General features: G+C 44.3%; 1 protein-coding gene across 2 annotated transcripts in view; it reads left to right on the forward strand.

The window, feature by feature from the left end:
- The window catches only part of lsamp (limbic system associated membrane protein), a 523,212-nt gene that overhangs the window by 448,744 nt on the left and 47,060 nt on the right, over window positions 1-27,408 (forward strand). For both annotated transcript variants that reach the window (XM_008299969.1, XM_008299966.1), the window contains 2 exons: window positions 2,050-2,194; window positions 4,881-4,968. In XM_008299969.1, the coding sequence (XP_008298191.1) occupies window positions 2,050-2,194; window positions 4,881-4,968 (233 nt within the window). The remainder of the gene's footprint in view (window positions 1-2,049; window positions 2,195-4,880; window positions 4,969-27,408) is intronic.

A 27,408-nucleotide genomic window follows, 5' to 3' on the forward strand; every position in this document is an offset into this window, starting at 1 on the left:
AGCGCCTATAAAAAGCACGACTAAGTGCAGTGAATGCTGCTGTAGGACACCGACGAGCCAACACGCTGCTCTAAATATTGTGATTCAGGCTCAGCAACGGCATAGTTTAGTGTAAACTGTGTTTGTGAAAGAGACAGCTGAGGAAAACTGCCGTGTCATGATTCTGTTCACGTCTCCGCCTTTTTTTGTCTTCAGCTCTCCCCCTTTTGTATTTCCTCCTCCTTCCTTCACCATAGGAGACGAGCGGTAATGAGGGAGGAGAGGCGGCGAGCTCCGTGAAAGCAAACAAGATGCAACCATTCAGTCACCCAAGGCAGTTTATTGCTTCACTGCAAACACCTAAAAGCTATTCCGTTTGTCAGCGTGAGTCTATAGGTTTCACTAATGCGGAGGAAACACGGAGCATTAACACTCACAGAAGTAGGGCTTGTTGAACAGTCAGCCACACCATTAATTTGCACATTAGAGCGTTCTTATAGTCGAGCTGATGTGCATTTGATCGAATGGAATTACAGTTTGAAAGGGAAAGTGCTGCACGCGAGGAAATATAGCAGCATCTCTGTGCGGCACGTTTTATATAATTGCGTGAACAAATGGGAGTTGTCGAGAAAGACAGACGCAATCACATGCTGGTCAAGTGTGTGTGTGTGTGTGTGTCACAGAATGTATTCTATATGAAACGTTCTGCATACACCAGAGCTGCAACAGCACACTTCTTTCCCATTTCCACACGTTTCCAGTTCAGTCTCGATAGGTTCTGAATGTTTGACAGCCCTTTAGACCATAAAGATGTGATGTCTGTAGCATGTAACTTGCATGAATCAGGCGCCACAGGGCCGCATCATTCATGGATGATTTGAGGAGGTTAAAGCTCCGAACTGAAAACGCGATCTGAGTCACAGAACGCTGTTTGTTATGTGGATGTGAATATGTGGATCAGGCTCCGTTTGAACACTCCAGATGTTTCCTCTGGATAATGGATAGCTTTGGGGAGAGCGCTGGTTGTATAGCTCTCTGTGATTATAGGGAAAAAAGTGTCTGAATTAGTTTAGCAAGCTTTTGAATTGTCTCTTTTAATTAGAGCCCTGAAGATTTTTGAAACAAAAGCGGATAACACTTCAGAGTGAGGGATGTGGAAGATAGATGTCAAAGCGAGTCAGTAAATACAGTGAGTTATCTCGGTTGCACACAAAGGAAAGGAGCATCAGCTGGGATTCAAGCCGCGAGAACAAACCTTCAACAAATCTGACATCCGGCTCCCGCTGGGTAACAGGCCGGGGTGACGGCAACAGCACTTTTGTGCATCACCCGGGGTCACCTGCCAAAGACAGCCTCACTCCACTGCCTCACTAATCTACTCTCTTGTAGCGCTGCACAATCTGAAGCCGCGTGCACAGCCAAGGCTCAGGGAGTCGCTGGAATTTGCATGTGAGGCGCATCCGCTGTCGGCTGGCATTACAGCTGATATCCATTCTCATTGATTCCGACGTCTTCTCACATTTACATTTATTCATTAGGAAGACGCTCGGCTCCCCTTTGCCTCCCCGTGCGAGGTGCCTTAGCCCGAACGTACTTGGCGTAATGCTCTGACAGCACGCAACAAGAAGTAAACAAGAGGATACCGGTGTCCTTTCTCATCCGCAGGAAGAGGCTCACCGTTGAAGGAGATGTATTTATCAGACAGAGGGAGGGAGGTTCGGGTAAACGGAGGCAACAAGAGAGAGAAAGATGCTCCTCAAATCTGGGTTTTGTTTCAAGAAGCTCTGAGGAGGTTCACTTTCTGTTAGTCAGCTCCATCAAGCAGCAACGCTTATGATTATGTGTATTATTTAAAGCACCTCTGACTCTTCTACAGCTCGCTTCCTGCGTACGATGGCGTAAATTCAGTTTTTTTAAATCAACAAAACTCCACTTTTTATTTTTGCCAACAAGTTTTTATTATATTATGAAATTCAGAAGCGCTTCTCAAACCTTCGATCGCTGCTTTCCTTCACCAGGAACCAAGGCTTTCTGTTCTCTTCTCCTCACTCACTTCTGTTGTGCTTGCAGGTGTTACGTTGACGACAAAGTGTCCAAGGTGGCCTGGCTCAATCGATCCAACATCATCTTCGCGGGCCAGGACAAGTGGTCCCTGGACCCCAGAGTAGATCTGGTCACCAAAGGACAGCTGGAGTACAGCCTACGCATACAAAAGGTAATGTCGGCCACGGAGGGTGAGAACTGGAGCGCACTCTGCTTTAGTCCTTAAAAATTTAATTCATCTTGAGCTCAGTGGGGATGACTGTTGCATTTAAAGGTGGAAGAGACCAGAGTTTTTTTGTTTCTGGGATGTTATCCAGGAATCATGAAACATGACCTTAATAAATACCCTCTTTGACTTAAATTTATTCTTTTTCCAAGCGGGAGCAGTGTTGTTTAAATATTCATCCATTCATTTATTCACTTATTTATGCAGCAGGTTCAGTCAAAGGGGCTTTTTTTCTGCTTTTTGGCTTCATTCTTAATTTCTGATTTATTGCTTCGTGTGTGAGCTTTCCTCGACGCGAACACGGGAAGAGACAAGATGAGAAGACAGTTGTTACAAAAAATATGTCTGCTGGCATAAATTAATACTTAAATGAGTAGTTTGGCATATTGGGAGGTTGTCTGCCAGCCTCGGCTTCACTGGAAAAAGATGGAAACAGAGGAAGAGTGAACAGAGGAGGTCAACTTTGTTCTCCAGACACAGTGGAGACAAACCAAATGTGGTTCGTTTAAACTTTTTTATTAGTGTTATTAGTGCGAGGCAAAGACAGAACATGACTTGTGGTGTATGTAGTGAACGTTCAGTGTCCTCGAAGGAGCAATTTGGAAAAACAGCACAGCACAAACATTATGACAGCTCGGCCCGTTTGCAGTGGTCGTACCCGGAGCCGGATCCTGACATCAGAGCCGTCCCCAGCGTGGTTCAGGTTTAGGAAACAAAAGGCAACGCTGTTTGAATGTTAATGAAGGAAACACATCCTGTCTCGTTCTTAAAGCTCAAACATAAACACAGTTTAAAGGTTCTCTGCCTTAAAATCCAAAGATCCTTCTGATAAATTGCATCCTGTTCGCACACGTGTGCTCACAGTCCATAGGGAGCAGCCTGGGCGTCGTCCTAAACACAAACCACACCTAGTCACAAAGGACCCTAACGAACCCCAATGGGCAGGGGGAGCATTAACGACTCACATAACGAGGGGGAGGAGCAACAAACCCCCAATTAAAACTCAGGTGTTAATGACTCCTTAAGGATAGAAGTATCTGGAACTCCCAACTAGTCAGTCAGAGCTGATGAAGCCTCTTGGAGGAGAGGTGGAACGTCTTCAAGGAACTCAAGCAGTTGCTACGATTAAACCACAAGAACAACCATGAGCTGGATGACTGAGAATCTTCACAGACACGTCCTAAATACACACAAGACTGAATGTGATCGAGCTGCATTCATAGACGAGGTAACCAAAGTTACACTCCCGTTATCATTTGACTGCAAAGTAAATGTGAAACTTTTGACTATCTTCGACTCTCCAGCAGCGCTGACACAGCCCCTCCTGTCTTATCCCTCCGTGAATCAAGTGCCCTGACCTCAGCTTGCATGCAGGCTTCGCTGGATAAAACTTTTTGGAGATTTTTGTTCTGGGATCTGGTTGCTGGTTGAAGTTCACAAAGTCGTCCAGACAGTGTTGGCTGGTGTCTGCTACGGTTAGGGGAGCAGCAGAGATGCATCGAGGCAGGACACTCGGGAGCCAGCAGACGTGTCACATCCGGTGTTTTTTTTTCACGTTTGTAAAACAGAAATGAGTCCACAGACTGTTAGAGGCAACCAGGGCAGCCTGAGAGAGTGTCATTTTATATATTTTTTAAAATTTGTTGAACCTGTATTTAACCAAGAGAAGGCTCATTGAGATTTAAAACTCATTTATCAAAAGTGTTCTGGCCAGGACAGGCAGCAGCACAACTGACAACAGCATCCACACAAACATCATAATACATGTTGAGATTAAATTTAGAAGATAAGAAATACATATCAGCAGAGATCAGAAATGTAACGAGCAAAACATGACTATCTTTCAAAACATCTACAGACTGATGTTTCTGCCTCCAAGTCATTTATAAACACTTTCAAAGTGTTTAAAGAGACCAGCTCTTGCAGATCTTTTTGTAAAGTGTTCCAGGTAAAGCGAATTTAAATGAAGTCTCTCCCTGTTCTGTTCTGGCCTTAGGAACAGACAGTAACAGTAGATCCTGGGACTGCAGACTGTAACTACTTGCAGCTTTTTTTTTTACAAATAAAAACCAGTAAATAAGGAGGAAGCAAGCCTAAAAATACACGTGTTTGTTTCAGTGTGTTCAGAGATCATTAAAATGACGTATTCATGGCAGGACTGGATGTTAGTGAGAAACATATTTAGTTGTTGCATTTTGGAATTTACAGTTTATTCACAACATGTTAATAGAAAATCAGGGCAGCGTCCCATTTCTTTCCAAACAGATTTGCAGTTCTGAAGCTCGAGTACATTAAAGTAATTCCTGGGAGGCAGTCGTTCGTCTGCCAGGCGACAGTAGTGATGAGGGAGAAGGAACTAAAGCACAAGTTTACACACTAACTCTCGTTCTCAGAAGGACGTCACTCAGACCGACTTCATGATTAGGAATCGGAAATATTTATTGTGGTGGTTTCTTGTCATTTGAATTTTAAACATATAAAATGAAAAAGATCCTGCATATAAAGGAGAACGCAGCATTAAATCTGGAAAAAAAAAAGAGAGAAACAGCAACAAAGTCTGCCAACAACACTGTGCTAAGAATACAAATGTAGTCTCCCGCTAACGGACAGCGTTGTGTTTCATTGTGTTTAGGTGGATGTTTATGACGAGGGCTCGTACACCTGCTCCATACAGACCAAGCAGCAGCCCAAGACCTCGCAGGTCTACCTCATCGTACAAGGTAAGCTGACCCAGACGTACATCACAGCCCTTATCCAGGACACCTGGAAAGATGTAATCTTCGAAATTGGGTGGAAAACCCTCATTCTATGCTCGACGGGCTGCCATCTATCAGCCGCAGAATTACCATTATCATTGTTTTGCACACTTTTAATTATGCCTCAACTGTCTCAGGACTCAGAGACATCATTGTCCACGAGAACACGAGCAGCAGACATCAGTGTCAGCACTCTCCATTATTGGATGTGGAAATGTGTCCCTCCAAGGTATCTGCAAGGAAGAAATGACGAATATGTATTGTGAGAATACAAAAGCTATATGTCGTAAATTCCTGCCCACAGCAACACAATTTCTTGTCCCAGTTCAAATGAGTTCTAATTGCACTTGAAAAGCCTTCAGCGCTCGTTTTTCATTTCAAAGAACAGGAAGTTATTTCTCCTGAATGGAGACGGCAGGAAAGATGAGAGCGAGAGATGATCCTGAGAGTGAGAAAACATACTTCAGGAGTTGATCCGAAGCCTGCAGGCTGGAAATGTCGTTTTTTTTCCCCACAAAAGTTGTTTTTCCCCCCAAAATGTCATCCAGAAGTTATCCTGCAGGTATTAAGGTTGTAGCTCCTGAGACTAAGCAGGAAACAATTCTGTAACATCATCAGCTTCTTGTACCTGAGAGGGCTGGAAAGAAAACAAAAAAAAACGAACTGCATTTGCATAACAGCCACAATCAGCTGCCCCCTCCTCCGCACCGCCGTGTTTGTGTAATTCTGCACGTTGTTCCCTGTAGACGCCGGGAAATGAAATCTGCTGACAGTCAGCCCCAACATCTAATTTCACAACTCGTTTTAAAGGCGCGTTTCAAGAATTGACGACTTATCTGAACGCAGAATATCTCCAGTCACGTGGCTGGTACCACCAAATAAACGACCGGATGTGCCAATAATTCCTCGAATTAAACGCAGATAAAGCAAAAAAAAATAACAGTTTCCGGTGTTACAGAAGAAGAATTAACCGTCAGCTAATGACTGCAGACCAACTGTTGTTATCGATGACAATTAAAATTGTAACATCCAGCCTAATTAGTCTGCGGTCCCTTTATCAATAAATAAGGACTTAAAATAAAAAAGAGAAGAACTCGGTTGAATATTTAGTCGGCTCACGACTGTAATGGTGCCGCTGTGGGTCTCTGTCTGCTGGTCTATCAGACAGCTTATTCAAATAGAGGAAAGCGACACTCATCACTCCAGCTCTGAGACCTTTGCTCTGCATTCTTGTATGTCACAGTGTTTTATGCGCCTCGTACAAGAATATTTCTGAACAGGAGCTCAAGTTATCGCTTATTTTTATGATATTTTATTCGATTTCATTATGTTCTATTTCATTATATCTTCTTTAAAAGCAGTTGATGTGCATCTGTATAACACTTTGGACTGCCTTTCTTATTGAAAGGTGCTCTCATCATAAACTCTAATGTTCCCAGCAAGAAAGAAATAAAAAAAAAAAAAAATCAAAGGATGTTTTTCCCACAGTTATAGATGAATCGGCGATCATGTCCTGTAGCCTGTACGGCAGCATTATGGCTCTTTTCCTATTTGTCACATAATCATTTCTCCGTCTCCAAAGCGTCCTATCTATTAACTATACGCTGTGTCTCATGAGGAGAAACACGGCAGACGAATGTTCTTGGCACCAGCAGCCTCATTAAACCCATAAATTCTGATCTTCTGACTCGCCCGTGCTGCTGCAGCAGCCGAACACCTTTCAGAACTGTCGGCACACACTGTCAGCCCTTTTAGTTGTTTTTTTAAAAAAAATCTGTAACACATTTCCGAATTGTTTTGCGACCTCCCGGGACACTGAAAGAATAAGAGCAATGAAAACATTTGAGCCGTGCATAAAGGCCAAGAAGAGAGTTCATTATCCATCAGAATGCCGAGTCTCTGTAGTCGTGTTTTTCAAAGCCACAGCTCGTTGACAGAGATTGCTCTTAACCTGTCAGAACCAACATGAGTCCTCCAAACCCTGATCACCTATAGAGCGCTGGTTTGTTTGCATGATTGTGGGGGTGTGTGTGTGTTTTCGCGTGCCTCGCTTTGAGCTGCAGAAATGCCTCAACTCTCCAGAAAAAAAAACTCCAAAGAAAGATGACACCAACGTCCGTATATGCGCCGCTACATGATCTAATGTCGCAGCTCAACGCGTTCCACCAAAGCTGATTGTCTCATCAATCCGAGTGTGTTTTTGTTTTAACTGCCCTTTCCATTCTGAACCCGCTGACGGTCTGATGTGAAACCCAAGCCCGGATAAATACTGCAGCCTGTCAGAGGAAGGAAATGCACCACCGTATAATTCCACCGCACGCTGCTGGAGGACTTCTCATCCTGCTATGAACTGAAGATATCATCCATTAATAGCGTTTTTAAAGGTCAATATGTGAATTGATGCTGCTCTTCTGGGATCTATGGCGGCAAATTGCCTCTCCTTCCCAGAATCCATTGTGTCCGATTATTCAGCGCTTGATCATTGGAATGTCCCGCGTCGACTTCCAGAGTTTCTGACGGCGGCCTCGTTTATCACAGCTAATGCGACAGTTATAGCCAAACATTGATTCCGTTGCTTTCTTTCCCCGCTATTCCGTCCTTTTTGCTCTGCCTTTCCCCGAGTTCCATTCAATTCTTGCTGCCATTGTTGCGCTCATCTGTTGTGGTTCCCCGCTACGTGGGTGTAATCTTCTCCTTTACTTTCAGTTCAGCATCTTTCATCTAAATTGCGTTGCAGTGCTGAAGGCGTAAGTTTCTGGCAATTACTGCGAACGCGTTGCTGTGAACAAACACTGGGGCTCGTTATTTACTTTACATCTTGGTCAGATATTGAATACAGATGTGAGCGAGCAACCGGAGGCGGATAAAAAACAAGAGCGCACGAGTTAAATCCTGCTTCGCGAACAATCCAACCACTCGTTTAAACTTCTGCTTTGGTCCAGTTTTATCCGCTCCACTCCAGCTTAAGCCTTTTCCTCAGAGCAGATAAGAACGTGTCTTTGTGTGCGGTACCGCCATACCATCACACGCAGCAACCCAAACCAACCCCCGCAAAACCCAATCAACTCTGTGGGATAATAATTCACCCTGCCTTCATCTTTTAATGGGTATGAAAATGTTCCAAGCATCAAACATTGCCCCTGGTTACGGACCCAAGAGCGGGTTCACATAACCAAAGCTGACAATTTTCTGCTAGCAGGGACAGGGACGTAATTGGAAAACAAATGATCAGACAAAGTAAATTTGCGGTGGATGAAAAAGTGGCGGACTCGCAGGGCCCAGACGAGTGGTAGCGAGCAGCAGCAGGGTCACCGCACATGACGAGAATCCCAATATAATGGCGGGATTTTCACCCCAATCCAATTTGATTTTTATGAAACAGCAGCACCGGAGTTTGGCGGATGGGCGAGCCCAGGCCAGCGTTGTGACGGTTCGGCGGTCTGACTTTGATGTGTGCCGTGGCTGTTGGGAGATGAATAACAGTGTGTGTATGTGTGGATGCATAGCAACAAAAAACACTTAAAAATAGGATTTTAAAAGTAGATTCTTCAGTAACTCAATTAGCCTACCTGCTTCACGTTGCATATAGAGAGAGATTTTGAACCAAACATCATCTAATTTTTTTATAAGACAAGCTGCACATCTGCTGGTGGCTGAAGCAGCTGTGGGGTCATCAGCCAGGGTCCACATCCTCAGATGTTTGGCCCCTTTAATCCTGGTAGATGGCGGGCAGCGGCGTCTACCTGCCTCTCCCCACGGCTGGATGTTGGTCGCTTACTAACGTGGAGCTTGCATAAGGTTCAAGCTAAATGTTCCACCATTTGATCAACAAGGAAAAAAGTAAGTTTGTGCGTCTGACAGCAATCCCAGTGAGGGAGGAACAGTCTGTGCTTTCAAGCCGATCAGTGTTAAATCCTGTCGGCTTCACATATAAACCGCTTGGCTGTCATTAATGATACCGTTCCACGTCTGAAAGACAGATGGCAAGACTGACTTTCTAAAAATGTAAGAGAAAAATATTTGGCATCATAAAAAGTTTAATATTCCTTTATAACGACTGTCATCCCGAATGAGCCAAAGCTCTCTTGAACTTCGTTTACTAAAGACTAATGGGACCTGGTGGTCTGCGTGGATGGAATTTTTACCTTCCCACAATTTCTGCAAGTTTTGTTAAATACTATTCAACCAGGCCAGTCGCTTTCTTATTTACCGACTCGCACAAGCAGTGGTTGAAACTGTGGGATGTAACCGACACCATCGAACTCAAAACATCGTGATAATGAGCAGGCAGAACAGAACGGGAGCAAATGAGTGAGACAGTGGTGAGCTGGACACAAATCATAAACATAAGAATGTCCTGTTAAACTATTCATGTAGCGTTAAAGCGCTCGGCGTCGCTGAACGCTGCGGTTCAATCAGTGGGAGTGACGCAGGTGCATCAGGAAATGTGACAACGTCAAATCAGACCTGCCGTGCCGGTGATTGGTGAACAATTTGCTGTGATGAAGACAAACATCCTCTGATAAATGTTTTTTTTTTTTTTTAATCCTGTCTGAATCAAACACTTCATGCAATTTATTTTGTCTTGTTCCTGAGCATCGTGGATGATTGTCTGTCTTTGTCATGATGAAGACAGTTTCGTGGACTACACATTATTTCTGTGCACCGCCAGACTCCAAACCACCTGAACGCTTATTGGAGTTTTATCATCATTTTCAGGTGAAATATATTTGCATACAGCGGTAGGGTGTCGTCTACGGCAATTAACACCTTATCCGAGGTTGCATTTCTACTGTCAGACTTCATTATCTTGGATAAAATGTGCTGAACAAAGATCTGACACGAGAAAAGTCCAAATAAACTAATGAGGTGTGACCAGTGCAGAGTGAATGTTTTCTGTGATTCGTTAATGAAGTTAGAAAAAATCCACACGGAGGAGAAAACGTGCAAATTAACTGCAAAAAGACTTGAGAACGATTACTCATGAATCTAACTGAATCTCATCCACTGTATTTAGAGCTGCAGCCGACCTCAGGTGTCCCGTAGCACGGAGGTGTCGAGTGCTCGGAGACGTGGCCTTGGGCTCTTGGTCGTTTTTCCTCGAGCCTTTCTTGAGCAGTTTTTCAGTCATGGAGGGGATCATCACCCAGTTCTGTGCTTTGGTCTGCGGTGCTTAAAGTAACATCCACACGAGTGCCGGTTTTTCCCAGCAGAGCGTTGTGTCGTAATGAGATGATCAATGCCGTCCACCTCACCTGTCGGTTTTAATGCTGGTGCTGATCGGTGAGAAAAACAAAACTCACTTCTCCTTCGTTAGACATTCACGTCTGAGGTCCGATAACATTTTGGATTGATTGTGTTTGTTCAACAGAAGATTTAATCCTGACGAATACAGTCTGCATAGTAATTATTCAGTGTGATTCCATTTTTGGCCTTCAGAGCATCATCTGTAATGTACATCTCTTATTAAACCACAGCTTAAGGGACGCTTCCTGCCATCCCCCAACTTTTCCTCACAGGACAACCATGTACTTATCCAGCTCAGTATCTTTAAGTCTGCTGCGTGGACTGGGTGACTTTTATCTGGACGTCAATTATTTAAAGACAATGCAGACTTTAGACTAATTGATTTTCTTCTAGTGCCACCATAAAGCTGATTAGTGGATGGAACCCCTGCAGTCATTACGGCAAATGCTTAATGCGTCTGATACTTTGATTTAGAGTTTTAAAAAAATCAGATTAATAAGATCATCTCAGCTAGTTTTCAGGACTAATCGGCGATTGTTAAAAGCTAAACCAAGCTGTGGAACATGCTCAGTAACATCCTGCCTTGCCATCGTGAACACTTAAGAGGCTGTTGTTAGCGAGCCTCACTCAGCTGCTAAAGGGGCTTTGGGCCTTGTTAAAATCTCACTTCTACATTATTTTGAGAAGTTAGGGTGGAGATGCTTCGAATTAAATTTAACGAGGAGGTGCAGTAAAACATAAGTAATGGTGGGGAGGGCCTCCGACAGAAACATCAACCCAAATATAGCCTAAATCCCCACCCCGATAATTTTCATGTAATCCTTTATACAACCACAGCAGCAGTGTTTCAGCAAATTCAGCAAATTTCAATATGCTATGCAAATGTGTTTCATAAAATGCAGAGGCCAGGGAGTGATTCATTCATCTCATGAGGTCCTCGTGTAATACTCGTTCCACAGGAGTGGAACTTTTTGTCCATTTAGCCCTCACTGTAACTGACAATCTGCCAGCAGACTGCTGACCCCAATCAGAAATGTTACAGCTTGTTGAACTCTGATTTCCACTGGTGTATCCAGCATCCAGCGTTCAGCGTTCATTTGACGTGGCTGTTTCAGCGGCAGGGAAAATAATAGCAACCACAGCCAGCTTTCAGTGTGCAGTGTTTCAAATCATTGGGCTAATCACTAGCCATGAGTAAATCGAAAGTTATTCTGTTGATTTGTGCATCCCAAATTAAATGAGCCATAACTGCTGGATGGATCTGGACATGCGCTCTCCGGCTGTTAGCGATTATACAACCAGCGCCTGTGTGTCCATGTGAACGCACAGACGTCTTCGTTGTTTGCCGCGTTCCCTGAAGCCTGTCAATACTATCGATCCTGTGTTGGTCTTCAGCTGCAAGAGGCTGCTTCCCTGGTTCCCTTTCTTTACTTCTATCCTCCTCCTCCTCTTCTCCTTCACTCCACTGATGACAGTGCTTAATCAGCTGATTCAAATCAGCATTGATCTGATTGTGTTGTTTTTGAGTGTAAGTCAGCAGTTCTGCATTTTCCTTGACCTTTATGAAATGATTTGGGCCATTTTATATAAAGATTGTGGTTCGTTTGATCTCAACCTGTCAAACAATTCTTTTTTATTTAAATTTACTTTGCTTTTCTTCATTTTGAGAGATTAAATGCGGCACAATAAAACAACAAGTTATATTTCCTAGACTGCTTTTTTTCTCAGCTCGACATCATAATTCTTATTTTTGTTGGGTTTATGACCAAACTTAGTCTGTCTGGGCAATCTGGATTAGCTCCTAAATCTACAAGTTAACACTTAGACCTTCCTTGTGAGCAGCTTTCCCTCCACGACAGATGGCATTATCCATTCATAAATGTCACAGGAACAGAATGACTATAAAGTAGGAGACAAATGAATAGTCCCATAAGCAGCTGTTCCCTAGCTGCTGTGACCCCATTTCAATATGTTGCGTCCATTGAGAAGTGCCACATGTTAATGTACTGCAGACTCTTGCTCTGGCACATGGAGACTTGACAGAAGTAATCCAACAACAGGATGTTGGGTGTGTCGTTTTGGTCCCGGCATGAAATCAGACAAAAACAATCACATCACGGTGCAGCGTTACAGCTTCAATTACTTATTCTGAAAATATATTTTTTTCCCAACTTTCGCTGCTTTCTTCTCCAGCATGTCGGCTGTTTTAGCCTTTGTTTCGTCTTCAGAAGGAGGTCTTCTGACTGTTTTGAACCTTATTATCGACTCCAGTTCGGCCACAAGAAACAACCTTTGTCCCTACTCGGCATTGCTAAAAGATGTGAACCATCAAATGCCTCCTCTTCCATCATTATCCGTCCTTTCCTCCATCTTTGTATCACAATGCTGTGGTATTTAAGGAGCTAATCCGGCAGAAGTCTCTAAAGGCAGCCGTGTCACTCTAAAGAGCACCTCAGCAGGAGGGGATGGACACATATCTGTGTCTCTGTGTTTGCGCATATCTTCTGCTCTACAGTCTGGGCGAGGAGGAGCGCTGACCTTTTTACAATTATCATGGGACAATCAGAACCTTTCGGTGGTGCCTGTGAAGCCATCGACTCACTATCTTCCCCTCCGCCTCTTCCCATCTCGACTCCTCCCTCCTCTGTTGTTCTGGCCCTGCACACCCCTCTCCTTGCATCTTGGACCAGCTCCTTATCTGTGTTGTTGGCCAGGTGTTTCGTTACCTCCCCTCACACTAACCAGAGGGTTATATGGACAGGACGGGAGATAGACTGACTGAGAACGGCTGATAAATTGAAAAAGATGCAGTGGGTTAGAGTGGATTAGGTACTGTATGACTTTCATTAATTCTAGATATCGGCAGTCTGTCTGGCTCTCCTGCTACAGCACCGCGATCACACCCACATACACATTATTGCTTGTAGTGCCGCCAGCCACGGGGTTCAGACCAAATTCTTTCCTTACCTGTCTGAAGAAAAACGCACATTAAGAAAGATCAATGAAGCTTCGACTCACTAAAGGAAGAAGAGCAAACATCTACTAAATTTCTTCCTCGCCAGCTGTTAGCAGCTTCTCACTGAAAGCAAATCTATTGGATGTCAAGGGATTTCCAGTGACCAATGAGCACAAGGACACTGGAAGTTAAAGCCTCAAACACAATATAGATTACGTCTTATGTGCAAGAGTGTGTAGCGTACAGCACGCATGGTGCTAGACCCACTGCAATAGACACTAAGACAGTGGCGGTCAGATGGTTTGAGGCTCTTGGTCCATGATCAGAGAGAACAGGACATAGACAAGCGTGTTGTACTTAAATTTAGCCGGATTACGTGTTTTGTGGGCGTCTAAGGTAACATGGAGTATCTCTGTAAACAGTTCATTTTTATGGTGTGGTTCTCATAGACTGTATAAAAGATGGACGTAGCAACCGGCCATGAAAAATGAAGCCAACCCGGAAGTGTTACAAACCTGTGTCCGTTAGCTGCTGGCTCCAAAAAGCCCGGGCTCCCATAGAAATGAATTGGAAAAGAAGTGATCACAGATCACCAAATACTGCATTCCTACAGCTCAGGATTTTTTTAAAATTAGTTTTCATGGTCAAGTCCAGAGATCAGGTGGCCAATCTGAAAATAAATCAATACTGAATTTTTAAAAAATCGTCAACATTTTGCGGGGCAAGGGGCGTGGCTGACTTGATTGACAGTCAGCAGCGACGATGCAGACGAAGCGAGCAGAAGGCCCGCCTCTCAATCCGTCTGACCAATCGCTGCTCCTATGGCTCCGCCCCCCTCCGACGATTTTTGCGTCACTGGCTCCAAAAATCCAAGATGTCAACCAGGAAGTAGCAAAACCCTGGCTTCATTTTCTCAGTACAGAAACCAACGGGTGACGTAACGGTAGCTACGTCCATCTTTTATACAGTATGTGGTGGTTCTTAGTAGGACTGTGATTGGAGAAAGTAACTACCTAGCAAGATGGCTCACATGATCATGAGTATTTGATGGATGAATACATGATTCCTAAAGTTTTAGTGTGTCTCCACTGTGCATTGGTTAATCTTTACACCCTTAGCTGCGTGTCATGTTGGCCACCAAGGGTAAGCAGCTGTAAACACAATACTGACCGATTACTGCTTTGTAACGTTGCTAAAGGCTGATATTTACACATCCAGCTCACACGGAGCAATGTTAGTATCCACCTGGTGCAGGATTTCTGGCCACATGATGAAGCTTTTAGCATTTTTTTTCCCACTAAAAACAGTTGCTTGTGGCTGAAGATGACGTTGCCCAGTTTGGGCATTACCAGCCCGTAATCATTGGATGACTTTTCCAAACACCCGTAGAAATGTCCTCTAGCTCCTGGTCAGCCAGTGTTTATGTATTCTGATTACTGATAAACAGAAAGTTCACCTGATAGCATAAGCAACCTCCTGTGGATAAGTGGATGAATCATCTCACTGGAAACCAACAAAAGGAGCTTTAATACATGTGATTTGTTTAAAATGGTTTGTTTGGTTCATGATCATTCCGAATCTCAACCAGATAGTTTTGGTGGTTAAACCGAACCAAACACGAATTGATCAAACACCAAACACCAAGTCAAAATAAAAGTCAAAACAGACTTAATTCTAAAAATAATACGATACAAGATAGGACTCTACTCCAACCCCGACCCCTCCCAGCTCCAAATAAGGACTGTTGTTCTTCTCTCTGTCATTAAATGGGGTGATAGTGGTCTACTGAGTCTAGCAGAAGATGAATAGTCCTTCACTGGTTCATATTCACAGCAGTTTTGTGCAATAGTATCGAAGATCCCAACCACATGTGAGAGTAAACCCAAAATAGCAAAGGTGAAGGCCTACAAAAAGCAAAAAAACAACAAGACAAAAAAACATTCAAACTGTGTGTGGAGCTGCAGAGTTGGCTGAAGAGTCTCCATAAGTTCATCATCCCCACAGATTGTTAGTAAAGATTGACATACAAAGTTTACACTGGAACTGGTTTGACGCCCAGAGTGGCAGCTTATGGTTGGCGTTATCTTTTGCTTTTGGAACCGAGACCTGGCCAAGAAGGAGTCTGCTGCCTTCAGACACTCACAAGCTGAGTAGAAACATGGACCAAAGTTAGCCACATTAGCTGCATCGTGCTACGAGAGCAGGTATTGTAATCAGGTATAAACATCAATTTACCTAAATGTTGTATGACAGCATCCTGTGAAGGTCCTTCCAGTCTAACTATTTAATCACTAGAACTCCAACCTTTTCTTTAGAAATATCACTATTTATCGTTTGAATCGCTGTTTATTTTTTCCAAAGAATCTCCAAAACTCTGAGACGGGCGAGTTCAGGAGCCGGAGAGAGCGACAGACAAGTGAACCGTCAATCACAGCTGTCAATCAGTGGCCACATGGCTCACATCAAACCCTCTATAAGCCTTCAGATCCTATTAATGGGGCAGTGATTTCCAAAATGATCACTGTTGTACCTATTAGAGGGCTTGAATTTAGCCACAGAGAGCTTACTGAGACTTTTAAAGAGAAATTGTGTTTTTTTTTTTTTTTCATGGAGGCCAATAAAATCCAGGGTTTTTGTGATGCAGCACTTTATCTTTGTCCACTTCAGCATCCAGTCGTGGTAGCTGCGTCTTGATCGCCGCGGGCAACCATACTCACATTGAACATTATCTTTTGATCCGTTTTTACGTAACGTTTCTGTGAAAGCCACCTTATTTTTAGCTGTAAACACTGCTGATATGATTAGCAAGTCAGGGTCCAGTGAGTGAGCTACAGCTAGGAAAGCCACAGTAAACCCCTACACAAGTACAAACAGCAGACAGGCGACAATAGACACACACCCATACATACACCAGCCCCTGAGGGACGAGATTACAACGAGCTGTCACATTGGCCATTATTCCATGTAGCGGCACAGCTGGACGAAGCCGAGGAGAGAAAAAAAGAGAGAGAGAGGCTGAGAAAAGGCAGCCACACACATTTTCCATTGCCTTTGAACCTTCATAATGAAACTGACTCCTTGAAGTTTTAATGAAAGCAACAATTTACTATTCCCTTTTTCTCCTTGGGCTGCTGAGGCTTATGTTGCTTAGACTGAATCTCTACAAAATAATAAAAAATAAATAAATAAATAAAACCGCAGCCTCCTTTAATCTTCTTTATGCCGGCTGCGAGAGGTGCTCTCATGCATTTAAATGGGGCCATCCCATGGACACACATGACAGCAGGGGTATTGACAGGGGCTGCAGGTGAGCCAGCGGCGCCGTATTTCACCGGCTAACCGGGCGAGCGAGTGGCCATCGGTTCTGACCAGCGTCTCTCGCCGGTCTTATCTCTGATATAGAGGGCCGCTATTTCTTTTCTATTGCCTCCGCTCCCGGGACGCATCCCCATTACTTGTATAGAACCTGCCAGTATCCTTTCCCTCCATCTTTTTCCATCCTCCGTGTGACCTGGGCCTGTCAAATAGATGGACAGCCCTTTGGCACCGGGCTCCTTGCGCTCGCGAATGCCTCTGGAAGTGAGATTGAGTGGCACAGTTAAACCTGACCTCACTTGCTTTCTCTGAGGGGAAAAGACGAGGTTATGTGTGTGTCGAGGTTGTCGTGTTTGTGCGCCTCTTGTGTGTCACAAGATGCAGCGCTGGTCCTGTATAGGTAAACATATGGGCTTGTGGCTGCCTTTAAGAATGTCACCCCTGTGTGTTCTGTGCTTTTTAACATTTCACTGTGCTGTGACTACACACAGTTTCCTGTGCCCGGCATCACTGTGGGTCTCCTGACTGTGTGTGAACTTTGTGCCGCTCAGCCCGGCTGCTGTCCAGGTCAGTCCTGCTGCTAGACCTTGATCCCACTCTTACCACCGAGGGCTGAGGAAGAACAGTGGAGAAGACGTGTATTGATTCTACTCAGAGACATGACAGCGATATTGAAGGGTTTATACGAAATATTAGCAGAAATGACCCATTTCTGAACTGGTGACACCTGTAGATAGACAGCTGTGGTCTATTAACTTCCTGTATTTGAACCATTCAGGACCATAAATTGGAGAGAGCAGCATGAGAACAAATTGTCTGTGTGTGCACTCGGTGTGCGTTAGCAGCACAAGCCGACACTTCAGACCTGCACTGAGAGATATCTCATTTGAGAGGCCTCCTGATGGCTCGCTTATATCTAGCTCAGCACTGTTCAGGCCCATGTGGATGCAAACTACTTCCTTACTTTTCTTCTGCTCCTCTCTGCTGTCAGCACTCAGACAAATCACATGCTTTCTGCAATATGAGCATGTACCATACTTTCCAGCCATGCGAGTGGTGTGGCTCAAGGGATTGGCAGCATTGGTTTGTTGGTCCGTGGGCAGGCTGGAGTTGGCAACATGCGAGCACAAAAACCAGAGTCAAAAATAAAAGAAAGAAAAAAAACAGGGAAGGAATGTCTGGAAAGCTATGCCATGCTCAGAATATAAGATTTAAAAAAATCCTCAAACTGAAAGAGCATCAGAGACGAGCAGACTTGGGTGTTTGGCTTCGTCCACGCATACACCAGTACATGTATTTTCTTTTAAATTTTCCTCCTTCATTCTCCAGTCCACATAAGTGCTTTTTTTGAAAGGTATTCCTGTCCTAATGAAAACAAACACGACTGCTGTGCTGTCAAGAGCACACCAAATGAACAGGCGGGGATTTAACCCACACTGTGAAGTCAGAAGCCTGAAAAATGGTGCACTGAGGAAAGAGGAAATCACATGTGTGGAATGATTCTAACAAGTCGGCTCCTCGTTATAGCGGAAGAGCAGCTGAGCATCTATCTGTAAACATGTAAAAAGTCCTGTTAGCAGGGATGCTGCTGCCATTGTTATGGCCATATTCAGTGTTGCTCAAAGTTGCCTCATGTAAACAAAAGAAAATAATGGCACAGTGTCTACACCTGCAGCACTCAGTACCTTCACATGGGAAGGAGTTCTTTAAAAGTTTGTTTTCAGCGGACAAACTGCTAAAACTAACTAAAACTTACTAGAAACCTATGTTTAACAAAATACAGTCGTGACTCGATAATCCGACCCTTAACAATCCAAAACTTTGCTGTCTGACAGGTTTATAGGAAAAACAAACGGACCCCATTAAAAATAAACTTAACATACCGACAGCCTTGGATTCTGACTCCAACATGACATTTTATGTCACCAATCAGGATAACGGCGTATTATCTGACTGAACAATCCCACAGATTGGCTACGTTCACACTGCAGGACTTAATGCTCAATTTTGTGAAATCCGATTTTTTTTTGCGAGTTTGTTCACATTTCCAGTTAAATGTGACTTGTATGTGATCTGCTGTGTGAACTTCATACGACCCACCCGGCCGGAACGCTGTCTGAACGTAGCCTTACTTACCTTTGATGTCAAACGACGGGCCTGGTCACAAGTGCACCGGTCAAAGGTGTGAAATCCAGCGATGTTCTAGCAATACACGAGTTATTATAACAACTATAAACAATGAATATTAACTATTAACTAATGAGCCTTCCAGCATCAAGCTCTCCTCGTATCTCGACCTCCATCTTTTCAATCCGACAGCCTTGCTATCCGACATAAAAGAAGGTTTTACATTTAGTGTCGGATTATCGAGTCACGACTGTATCTGTGTATGTAAGCAGGAAAATCCCAGGTCAAATCTTGCAATCTAAACTTGGCTCAAGGGAAACTCGGGCTGATCAGGGATTGGACACCTGTTGAGGTGGATGTGGGCAGTCAGATGACTGGAGGATGTAGGAAGGCAGGGTCCGAAACAACACGAGAAGTGGTGAAAGGAGAACGAGTCAGGTTCAGCTGAAAGTGCCGCTGTTACTCAGTACGGCCTCACAAAGCTGCTATCACACACTTAGAGTCATCCTTAATGCTCAGGCTGAACTGAGAAAGACAATGCAGGAGAGGATTTCAAAACCACTGCTCGTGTCAGCATTTCAAAGAGACTCGCAATGCATTGGCTGACATCTGTCATGTGCTTTGCATGGATTACATCCTCATGCACATCCTCGGTGTTTTCTAGTCAGTGTACTTGGCTGCCACATCTCCCAGTGCCCACTGCTCCACCAGATGTCTGGCATGTTGTTTAGTTGGACCATATGGTGGCCAGCGCTGATGCAGTGCTTTACATACCGAGTCTTGTGTGTGGCAGGAGAGTGCTAAACACTTGTGATGGAGCATATGTCTTGTTGGATGTCTTTTTGATTGAGGGCTGCTTTTCACAAATGCAGAGGTAGGGACAAATGAAGATGCAGGCTAATGAAGCTTTGTGTCACCTGACCGTCTGTTGTGTTTAATAAGCAAACGTGTCCCTATATTTGATGTACATTTCTAAAAACTCTCCTGATATCACTTAGTTTCCAGTTTTTCTCTGGAAGCACACACACACACACACACACACACACACATGCTGTAATTGAAATGGAGGCCCTCAGAGGAACTAAAAATACTCCTCACTAATGAGAAAAAAATCTGCTTATCATTTATGGAGGGAAAATATTTATGACTCTTCATTACAATGTGCTGCTCTCTAATGCATAGGCGTCTCACAGCTACAGTAGCTGAGTGTTGTCAAGTGCGTGCCTCTTCCCAGCACTTTGATGCGGCGGCTACAGATTTGATGGGAAATATTTTTCCCAGCGAGGGTCTTTGAGAGTTGGCACAGGTCGGCTGCTGCAGCGGCCACTGTGGTAAATAACATATGGGCTTGTTATCTCTCCTCAGAGCTAGAAAGCACTCAACTCCAGCCACTTGCTCATTAGACTGCAGCTCAAGGCAAAGCATGGAAAGAGAGACCGGGGAAGGAAACAGGGAGGAATGACAGCGATGAGCAGAGAGCTGAGGAGATGGGATGGTGACAGACAACGATAGTAGCGGACGGAAGTGATGCATTTGGAAGACGTGTGAATATTTGCGTCTAAATGTGCGCGTTGCCTGAAAGTGGAAGTGATTTGATATGAGAGGAGGCTGAAAGGTGGCCGCCGTGATGCCCACAGAGACACAGGAGAGAGTGCGAACACGCCCTTCATCCGCCGGTGCAGCAGCAGCAGCACGAGCAGCTGTGAGCCCAGTCAGCGGCGTGGTGTGTTTGTGTGTTTGGAGCTCTGAGGGGTGGTCTCCAGCTGAGCGTGTCAGGTGCTCTACACTCCACCAGCTGTTCACAGCTCTTCACACAGCAAGAGCCGACAAGCTGGTTGAGAGTCTACAGATCTGGAGCCCAATCAACACGAACACAATGGCAGTATTTCACATTTCTGAACCAACGACACACTCTGCCAGTTGGGTAAACTCTGTCTGCCACGGAGTTTCCCAATCAGTGCTCTTCGGCTTCTTTTTGTCCAAGACAGTTTTTCCAGACTCACTAATCCACACTATTGTTTGTTTGTTTTGTCCGGACAACTGTCTGTGTGGTCAATTTTGAGAAACAGTAAACAGAAAATACATTTTTTGGGCAGTTAACAGCTCATCTTTTCAGCGCTGTAACCAATAATGTGCCAACTTGAGCTTCATATTGCTTGAATGAGGCGACACACAGGTCCCCGCCTCACCCAGAAACAAGGACTCCCATTTCAGGGCCCAACTCTACACGAGAAAGTCTGATTTTAGTCTTCACAAAAACTCACGTTTGAAACAATCAATAAAAGGGAAGGAGGGCTTTAAGCTGAAGCGTCCGTCCTCACATCACAGTAGCTTTGAGCCGATGCCCCATGAACCTTTCTCACCCGACCTGACTTCTGTTTCCTAAACTGAAATCCCACTTGTGTGGTTGCCTTTCTTTGGAGAGATGATGAAGTCATTTATGCTGCTGAGGAGCATCTGGAGGTTCCAGAGGTGACCTTCTTCCATGAGCTGATGGTGAAGCTGGTGGACCAGGTGCATGAAGTTAAAGGAGTTGATGAATAATGCAAGAACAGTCTTCCTCCTGTGACATTTTCTGGTGAGGCCTTTGAGAACTTTTTTGAACTGAGGAATACAATGAATCAGAAATGTTTTTCTACAACTCACTTCTTAGTGTAGATGTACACCTGGAAAAACCACAACCCCAACAATCCCTTCCTGGTCATGAGGCTGTAGGAATGCAAACCAGACTGGATTAATTCTGATTAAACTACGTTTCTGTATGATTTTTACCTCACTGGGGCGGCATTACCAACAAGCACTCTGCCTCGGCCTGACCGAGGGAAGGAAAAGAACCAGCTCATGAAATTTCTTGTGACAGCCCGGACTAGACTTGTGCTGTGCTGTGAATGCGGTGCGGTGTTGTGCTCACGCAGGCACTAAACCGTTAAAGTGCTTACCGTGTTGTGTGGATCAGGAGGAAGGAGTGCTGTAAGCTGGTTATTGCAGTATCACATTACGGAGAGCCGTCGGTACGTACATCCATAAAACGGACCGCTTGACTCTCAGCTCACAGGTCCTGTTTAACTCACCGGGACAAGACCAGAGGCTGGAAGGTGACTGTCTTTACAGAAAAAAGTAATGGGACATAAAATTAAAATCACATTTATGTGGCAGTCTGAGAACATCTCACTTCTGTGATTTGAAACAAAAGTGGGGAAGAGAGAGGGCAGCGATGGGGTGAAGACATTTAGATGTAGCGCTAACCGACATCTTGTTATAGATAAACACAAGATTGTTGTAGCCACTTGTGTGTTCTGGCAGCAAGCAAAGAAACAGCAGCGTGTGAGTGGATTGTGTTTTGGTGTCAGTGTGTGTTAATGCTTGTGAAAGCAGGGCTTCTTTCATTTTACATATGAAGGTCAGTTTAGTCATCGCGAGGAGAGCTGAGGAGCAAACGGCAGCATCACAGTTGTTCTTGTCAGGATGTCTCAGCTGCTGTCTTTTGATTTTGTTTTTCTTCATAATCTTTTCGTCTTTGCACTAAATCACTTAAGCACATCTTTAAAGGTCCGTATATTCTGATGCATAAACGAACAAACTGCATAAATATTTCTGGCAACGCAATATTTGACAGACCTTTTAAGTTCTGCGTAATTTGCACAAGTTAACTTGTCATTTTGAACATATGTTGTGGGGAAAAAAAGCGTCTTCTCCTGCATGTTAGGGGGGTTTTTTTTGGGTTTTTTTTAAGCTTTTCAGAGAAATTCCCTCATAGGAATTGTTGAAGTACCTGACAGAGATCCATTTACAGCCAAGTACAATATTTAAAACTTCAATGAAAAACCTGAACTGAACTGAACAGAAAGACTTTCTGCGCTGGTTGTTTAGGTGGAGGTGCATTCGAGGAACACTTTACTCACCTGTAATTAGTATACAATTACGCAGCACTTTGCAGGAATTCTTCTGAGGATGTACACATGATATTACAGATTTCTTTTTTCAGAAGGAAATTGTATAGAAAATACTGACTCCAGTAAGTCACATAACTAGCTGATCCTTATTTACCGTCATCGACCGAACTCTTTGTGTTTTATTGTGACTATATTTGTGTGAGCAGACAGACCACAGCGTTCCGTGTCAGGTGGCTCGTGCACATCAGTCCATTTGTTCATTTGCCATTAGAGTGATGAGAATCCATCCACAAGGCTGCACACTGAAATAAAGAACCCTTTGGACCCGGGTTAAAAGTTAATGGCTGCTAACAAAGGAGTCTGGAGGCCTCTCCGGTCTGGAGGAGGGTCTGAATAGTTAATGGTCACACACAGACACATGCACGCCTGCACGTCCAAACAGACGTACACACTCTGACTCTACGGGTTGCACTTTAATCTAGTGGATTGCAGCAAATGGGGGCAAATCAGGTAGTATTGATTAGTTAGTGCTGATTGCTGGTTTGACTTCCACAGAACACCCGTGAGGGCCCCAGAGGATCAGGGGAATTATACTGAAAGGCCATCTGAATGCCACAATAAGTCAAGCTGTAATTTGATAGACCCCTTTTAATGGCTGAGTGAACAAAGAGACAGTACGCCGTAGCTTTGAACTTCCAGTTTTGCTTTCAATTTACATAAATCAATAACATACTGTCTTGGTTTGCTGGTGCAGTTTAATAAATTGAATCAGTATTTCTTTAAAAGGACATACACTGACCAGCCACATCATGGAAACCACTGACCTTGGTTGCTTTGGCATGTACCACCAACCTGAACATTGTTCCGGTCAAGTACACCCCACCATGGTTGTGCTAGCAGGACAGATCACCTCACAGCTCTGCTAATTGCTCTGGAGCAGCTTGAGGATCACAACAATGAGTCCAAAGTGTTAACCTGGGCTCCAAACAGCCCAGATTTCAATTGTGATCAAACATCCACGGGATGCACCAGAACAAATGTGAACCACAGATACCGAAGGACCCTCTGTCAGTGTCACAGTGCGACACACCCAGAGGTGTTTGAAGGGAACGAGGGGCGTCTACATGATGCTAGGAAGGTGGTTCTAATGGTGTGGCTGATCAGTAATCACTTGAATGGAAAACACCACTTGTAAATATCCATTTGCTTTATCTAATTTACTTTTTGGGGGGATGTAGAACAGAATTTGGGTTTTTAAAGACTTATTTAAATTTTAATCACCTGATTAAATGGATGAAATTAAATAAAATAGTCTTTAAATTAAGTTTTTATTACATCACGATTCTGACATCATAATATGCAGAAAATACTTCATGAGTGACAAAAACATAGTTGAAAGCAATGCAGACGTTCATTTAAAACTCTCACTGAAACGGCAGTGACACAAACATGAAACAGAAAAAACTGATCTGCGCAGCAACCTCTGACACTCCATCAAGATCTGAGGTTCTGCTGAAGCAGCCGTACTGCAGGAAACAGCTCCGGAATGAGGAATTGCAGGTGACGGTGGTTTCACAGTGGGAGGAAAATGGGAAGTCGTGGCTAATCGCAGGCATCTGATCTGAAGTGCATAGGTATATGAGCTGTGGGAGGGCTGGTGATCTCCAATAACCTTTGTGTGGACAAAGTGACATAATGAGGAATGGTGTTTGGAAGTGGGCGAGCAAAAGGCCAAGGAGTGGTATTAAACAGCAGAAGGAACGGTACCTGTGGAGGGGAAGGAGGCCATTGCAGCCAAGATTCTCTAACCTTGGATTTAGCTTGTCTAGCCATCTTTGTTTTTCTCATTATCATGAGCAGTATATTGTAAGCCTCTAAATCATCTCATGGCTTGAATGCAAAATCTGCTTCGCCTGTTTTGGCAAGTCCTCCACACTTTGTGGATGCCAAGCTTAAAGCACAAAGCTATTGCTCCTGTGGAGGCAAAGGATTTGCGAAGCTACCTCCGCTAGATAAAAATTACGCCGCATATGGAATATATAAATACAGATATTTTTCATAAGGGCAAGAGCTGCCATTAGTTGGTTTCAGGGAAAAAAAACCAGGAGCCTGTATGTAGCATCTCGCCTGTGTAGAGCTTGTTAGCAAAAAGTTCTACTGTACATTTCTACCTTCCACCTCCCGTTTTCCGTCTTTCACTGCAAAACACCAATTAACTGTTGGTGTGATTTACGAGTTGTTGCCCTAACGGGACCCTCGTTGGAAAAGCACCCCTCAACACAGACTGAGAAACCATCTCCTTAATTAATCACCTTGGTGTCCTCCAGTAGCGCGAGGGCTACGTATCAGCAACGGATGGAAATGCGATGCATCTTAAATATAGAACGGCCTCCTGCCTCAGAAAAGAAGAAGGAAAAAGCACGAAGAAAGCTCCTATTTTTCCTCCCTTGCCTCCATCGGCGCCTCCAGCAGGCCATCGCATCTGTCTCACATCCGGTACTTGCTTTGAAAGTTTCACAGCCATCTTGGGTTTTTAAAGCACTGCCGATGCTGTCGGCTACAGTCGGGATGAGGGAGAGGTGGCGTCTTCCTCTCTGTCATCACCTCTCTCATCTGCCTTTCCTTCTTCTCTTCAATTTTCGCAAGAGTTAAAAGGCATGTAGTGGGGAGGAGGGGCCCAGTGGCACTGCCAGGTCACTTGAGTTTTTCTCCTGCAGCAGTAACAGCAGCGTCAGCCCACTTCCCGGGCCTATGTATTCTCTTTATTCCAATTCTGCAGAGCCAGGCAAAGAGGAAACCGTGTGTGTGTGTGTGTGTGAGTGTGTGTCGCTGCAGAAAACACACCCCGAGGTCTCAGATCAAACCAGATTGGTGCTCGCCTGTAATGTGCATGTGGTGACGGGCCAAACACGTGTTCAGGTTTGTGTCTCATGCGATGAGGAACTCGCCTTTAAGTCGAGTAACAATGTCAGCATGAATAATTGAAGGGATCAGCTGTGGATTTTAACGGTGAGTCACGCTGGACGAGGACACACCGTCTCACACCGGTGTGAAAGCATACAGGTGTGTGTGTGTGATTCGGTTCAAGCAAAGGCTCAGCCACAAGGCTCGCTGTTAAAGAGACATCCTTTATCAACACAAGCACATTGCAGACATTTGGAGATGCAGCCCGGCGATTACACTTTGCTCCTTTCTATCTTTTGCTAGCTCGCTTCCTTTGGCCTCCTTTTACTCCTCCAGAAATCTTTACTGAGCCATACAATGTGTAGGGGTACAATTTCTTTGTGCAAAATATATCAAGGATTTTCATGTGACCATGGTCCTTGTGTGCTTTTCCTCCTTCTTTGACCACAACTGGCGAAATCCGGAGAAAAGGATTCAAAGTTTTCTCTCCTTTTCAGCTTGTGCTTTCTGCACTGTGAGGTCAAGGTGCCAAAGTAGACTCGCTAGAAAAGGCAAAATACATCGCCCACAGGCACGGATGCAAACACACATCAGCGTTAAGGGACAAGGCGCTTGCTTAAAGCGACGGCATTCAATCTTTTACTTTGGACAGGAGGCACCCTGGTGGCCAACAGGCTGATTATATTGTTCTTCTCGGTGCCTTAGGAGGAGAGCTTTGGAGCTGACCTTGTTTATAGAAAGCAGGTAATTGACAGTAAAGCTTCCGCGCACTAAAAGCTAAAAGCTAAAGAGCTGCGAGTGCTTTCTCCTGATTATCTTCTAATGGTTTCAAATTAGCAGAGCATAATCGCACGCCTCTCCTGCACTCCGCCGCCACATCACTTCTCCAAATGTCACTTTGAGAGCCAGCGGGGGGTAAATGTTGGAGGGAGCAAAATGAGCCCAAGGGGAAACATTCAAAACATGTAAAATGGTACACACAGAATACCACTGAATATATAAATGATTTATTGCTGTATAATACTTTAAAGTCTTTGATGTAAAAGAAGGGAACTGAGCTTTCTCCACTCCTAAAAAAGAAACACACACACACACACACACAATGTTCTTTTATTTTGACATTGCTTCTCATTTAGTATCCATAAAGTCGCGTGTTGTTTTAACCAACAGACTGTGATGGGGCAGCTGAGCGAATGAATTTCACAGTGGAGGCCCAAAGCTGTCCTTTTGTTTACTGTTTCTTGTACGTGTCCTAAAGAGCGGAATAGAGTTTGGCTCAGTAATCCTTGAATTGTAATGAACAGTTTCACTTGAATATAAAGCAATCTGACAGAATCCATGTGGGTGAGTGCATCCTCTATTACCTCTCGCCTCTCTTGCTCCGGTTCGAGAGCTAATTTCATGCCCAACACGCCTGCGTATTGAGACGGCAGGAATCCCGGTGTGTTTTTTGGATACTGTAGAGAATATAACACCTGGGATTGTATGAGAGAGAGAGGCAGCGCCGGAGAAAGACAAAGTGCTGGAAGTTCCAAATAGAGATGTAGGGCTCTGACAGACTCAACAAGTTAGTTATTTTTTTGATCTAGAAATGCGATTTATCAGTCTGTCTGATGTTTTTTCCGTGCCCAGCAGTTCTTGTGGTACACTGGAAGTGTTGGTCCGGTCTCGTCTATGATTTACAGGGTTGCGTGCCCACATTATTTATTTATTTATTTGGCAGGAACTCGCAGGCCGAACCGTTTTTCCAGCCTTTTTGCTGTGAGTGTTCACAGCTTTAATCATCCTCCCCCATGCTGTGTGCTTTTGTTTAACTGGAGAGTTCAGCTTCAAAAGTGCCAAATCAAACATCTTGGTTTTACTTAGTCACATTTAGCAGCATCTCAGCGTCTTTGTCCGTGATGTTGGTCTTTTTTTTAAATTGCCAAAATCGCACAATAAGGGCTGCAGGGTGGCGCAGTT

Source organism: Stegastes partitus, unplaced genomic scaffold (assembly GCF_000690725.1).
Source record: "Stegastes partitus isolate 25-593 unplaced genomic scaffold, Stegastes_partitus-1.0.2 Scaffold32, whole genome shotgun sequence".
In the NCBI taxonomy this organism is placed as follows: Eukaryota; Metazoa; Chordata; class Actinopteri; family Pomacentridae; genus Stegastes; species Stegastes partitus.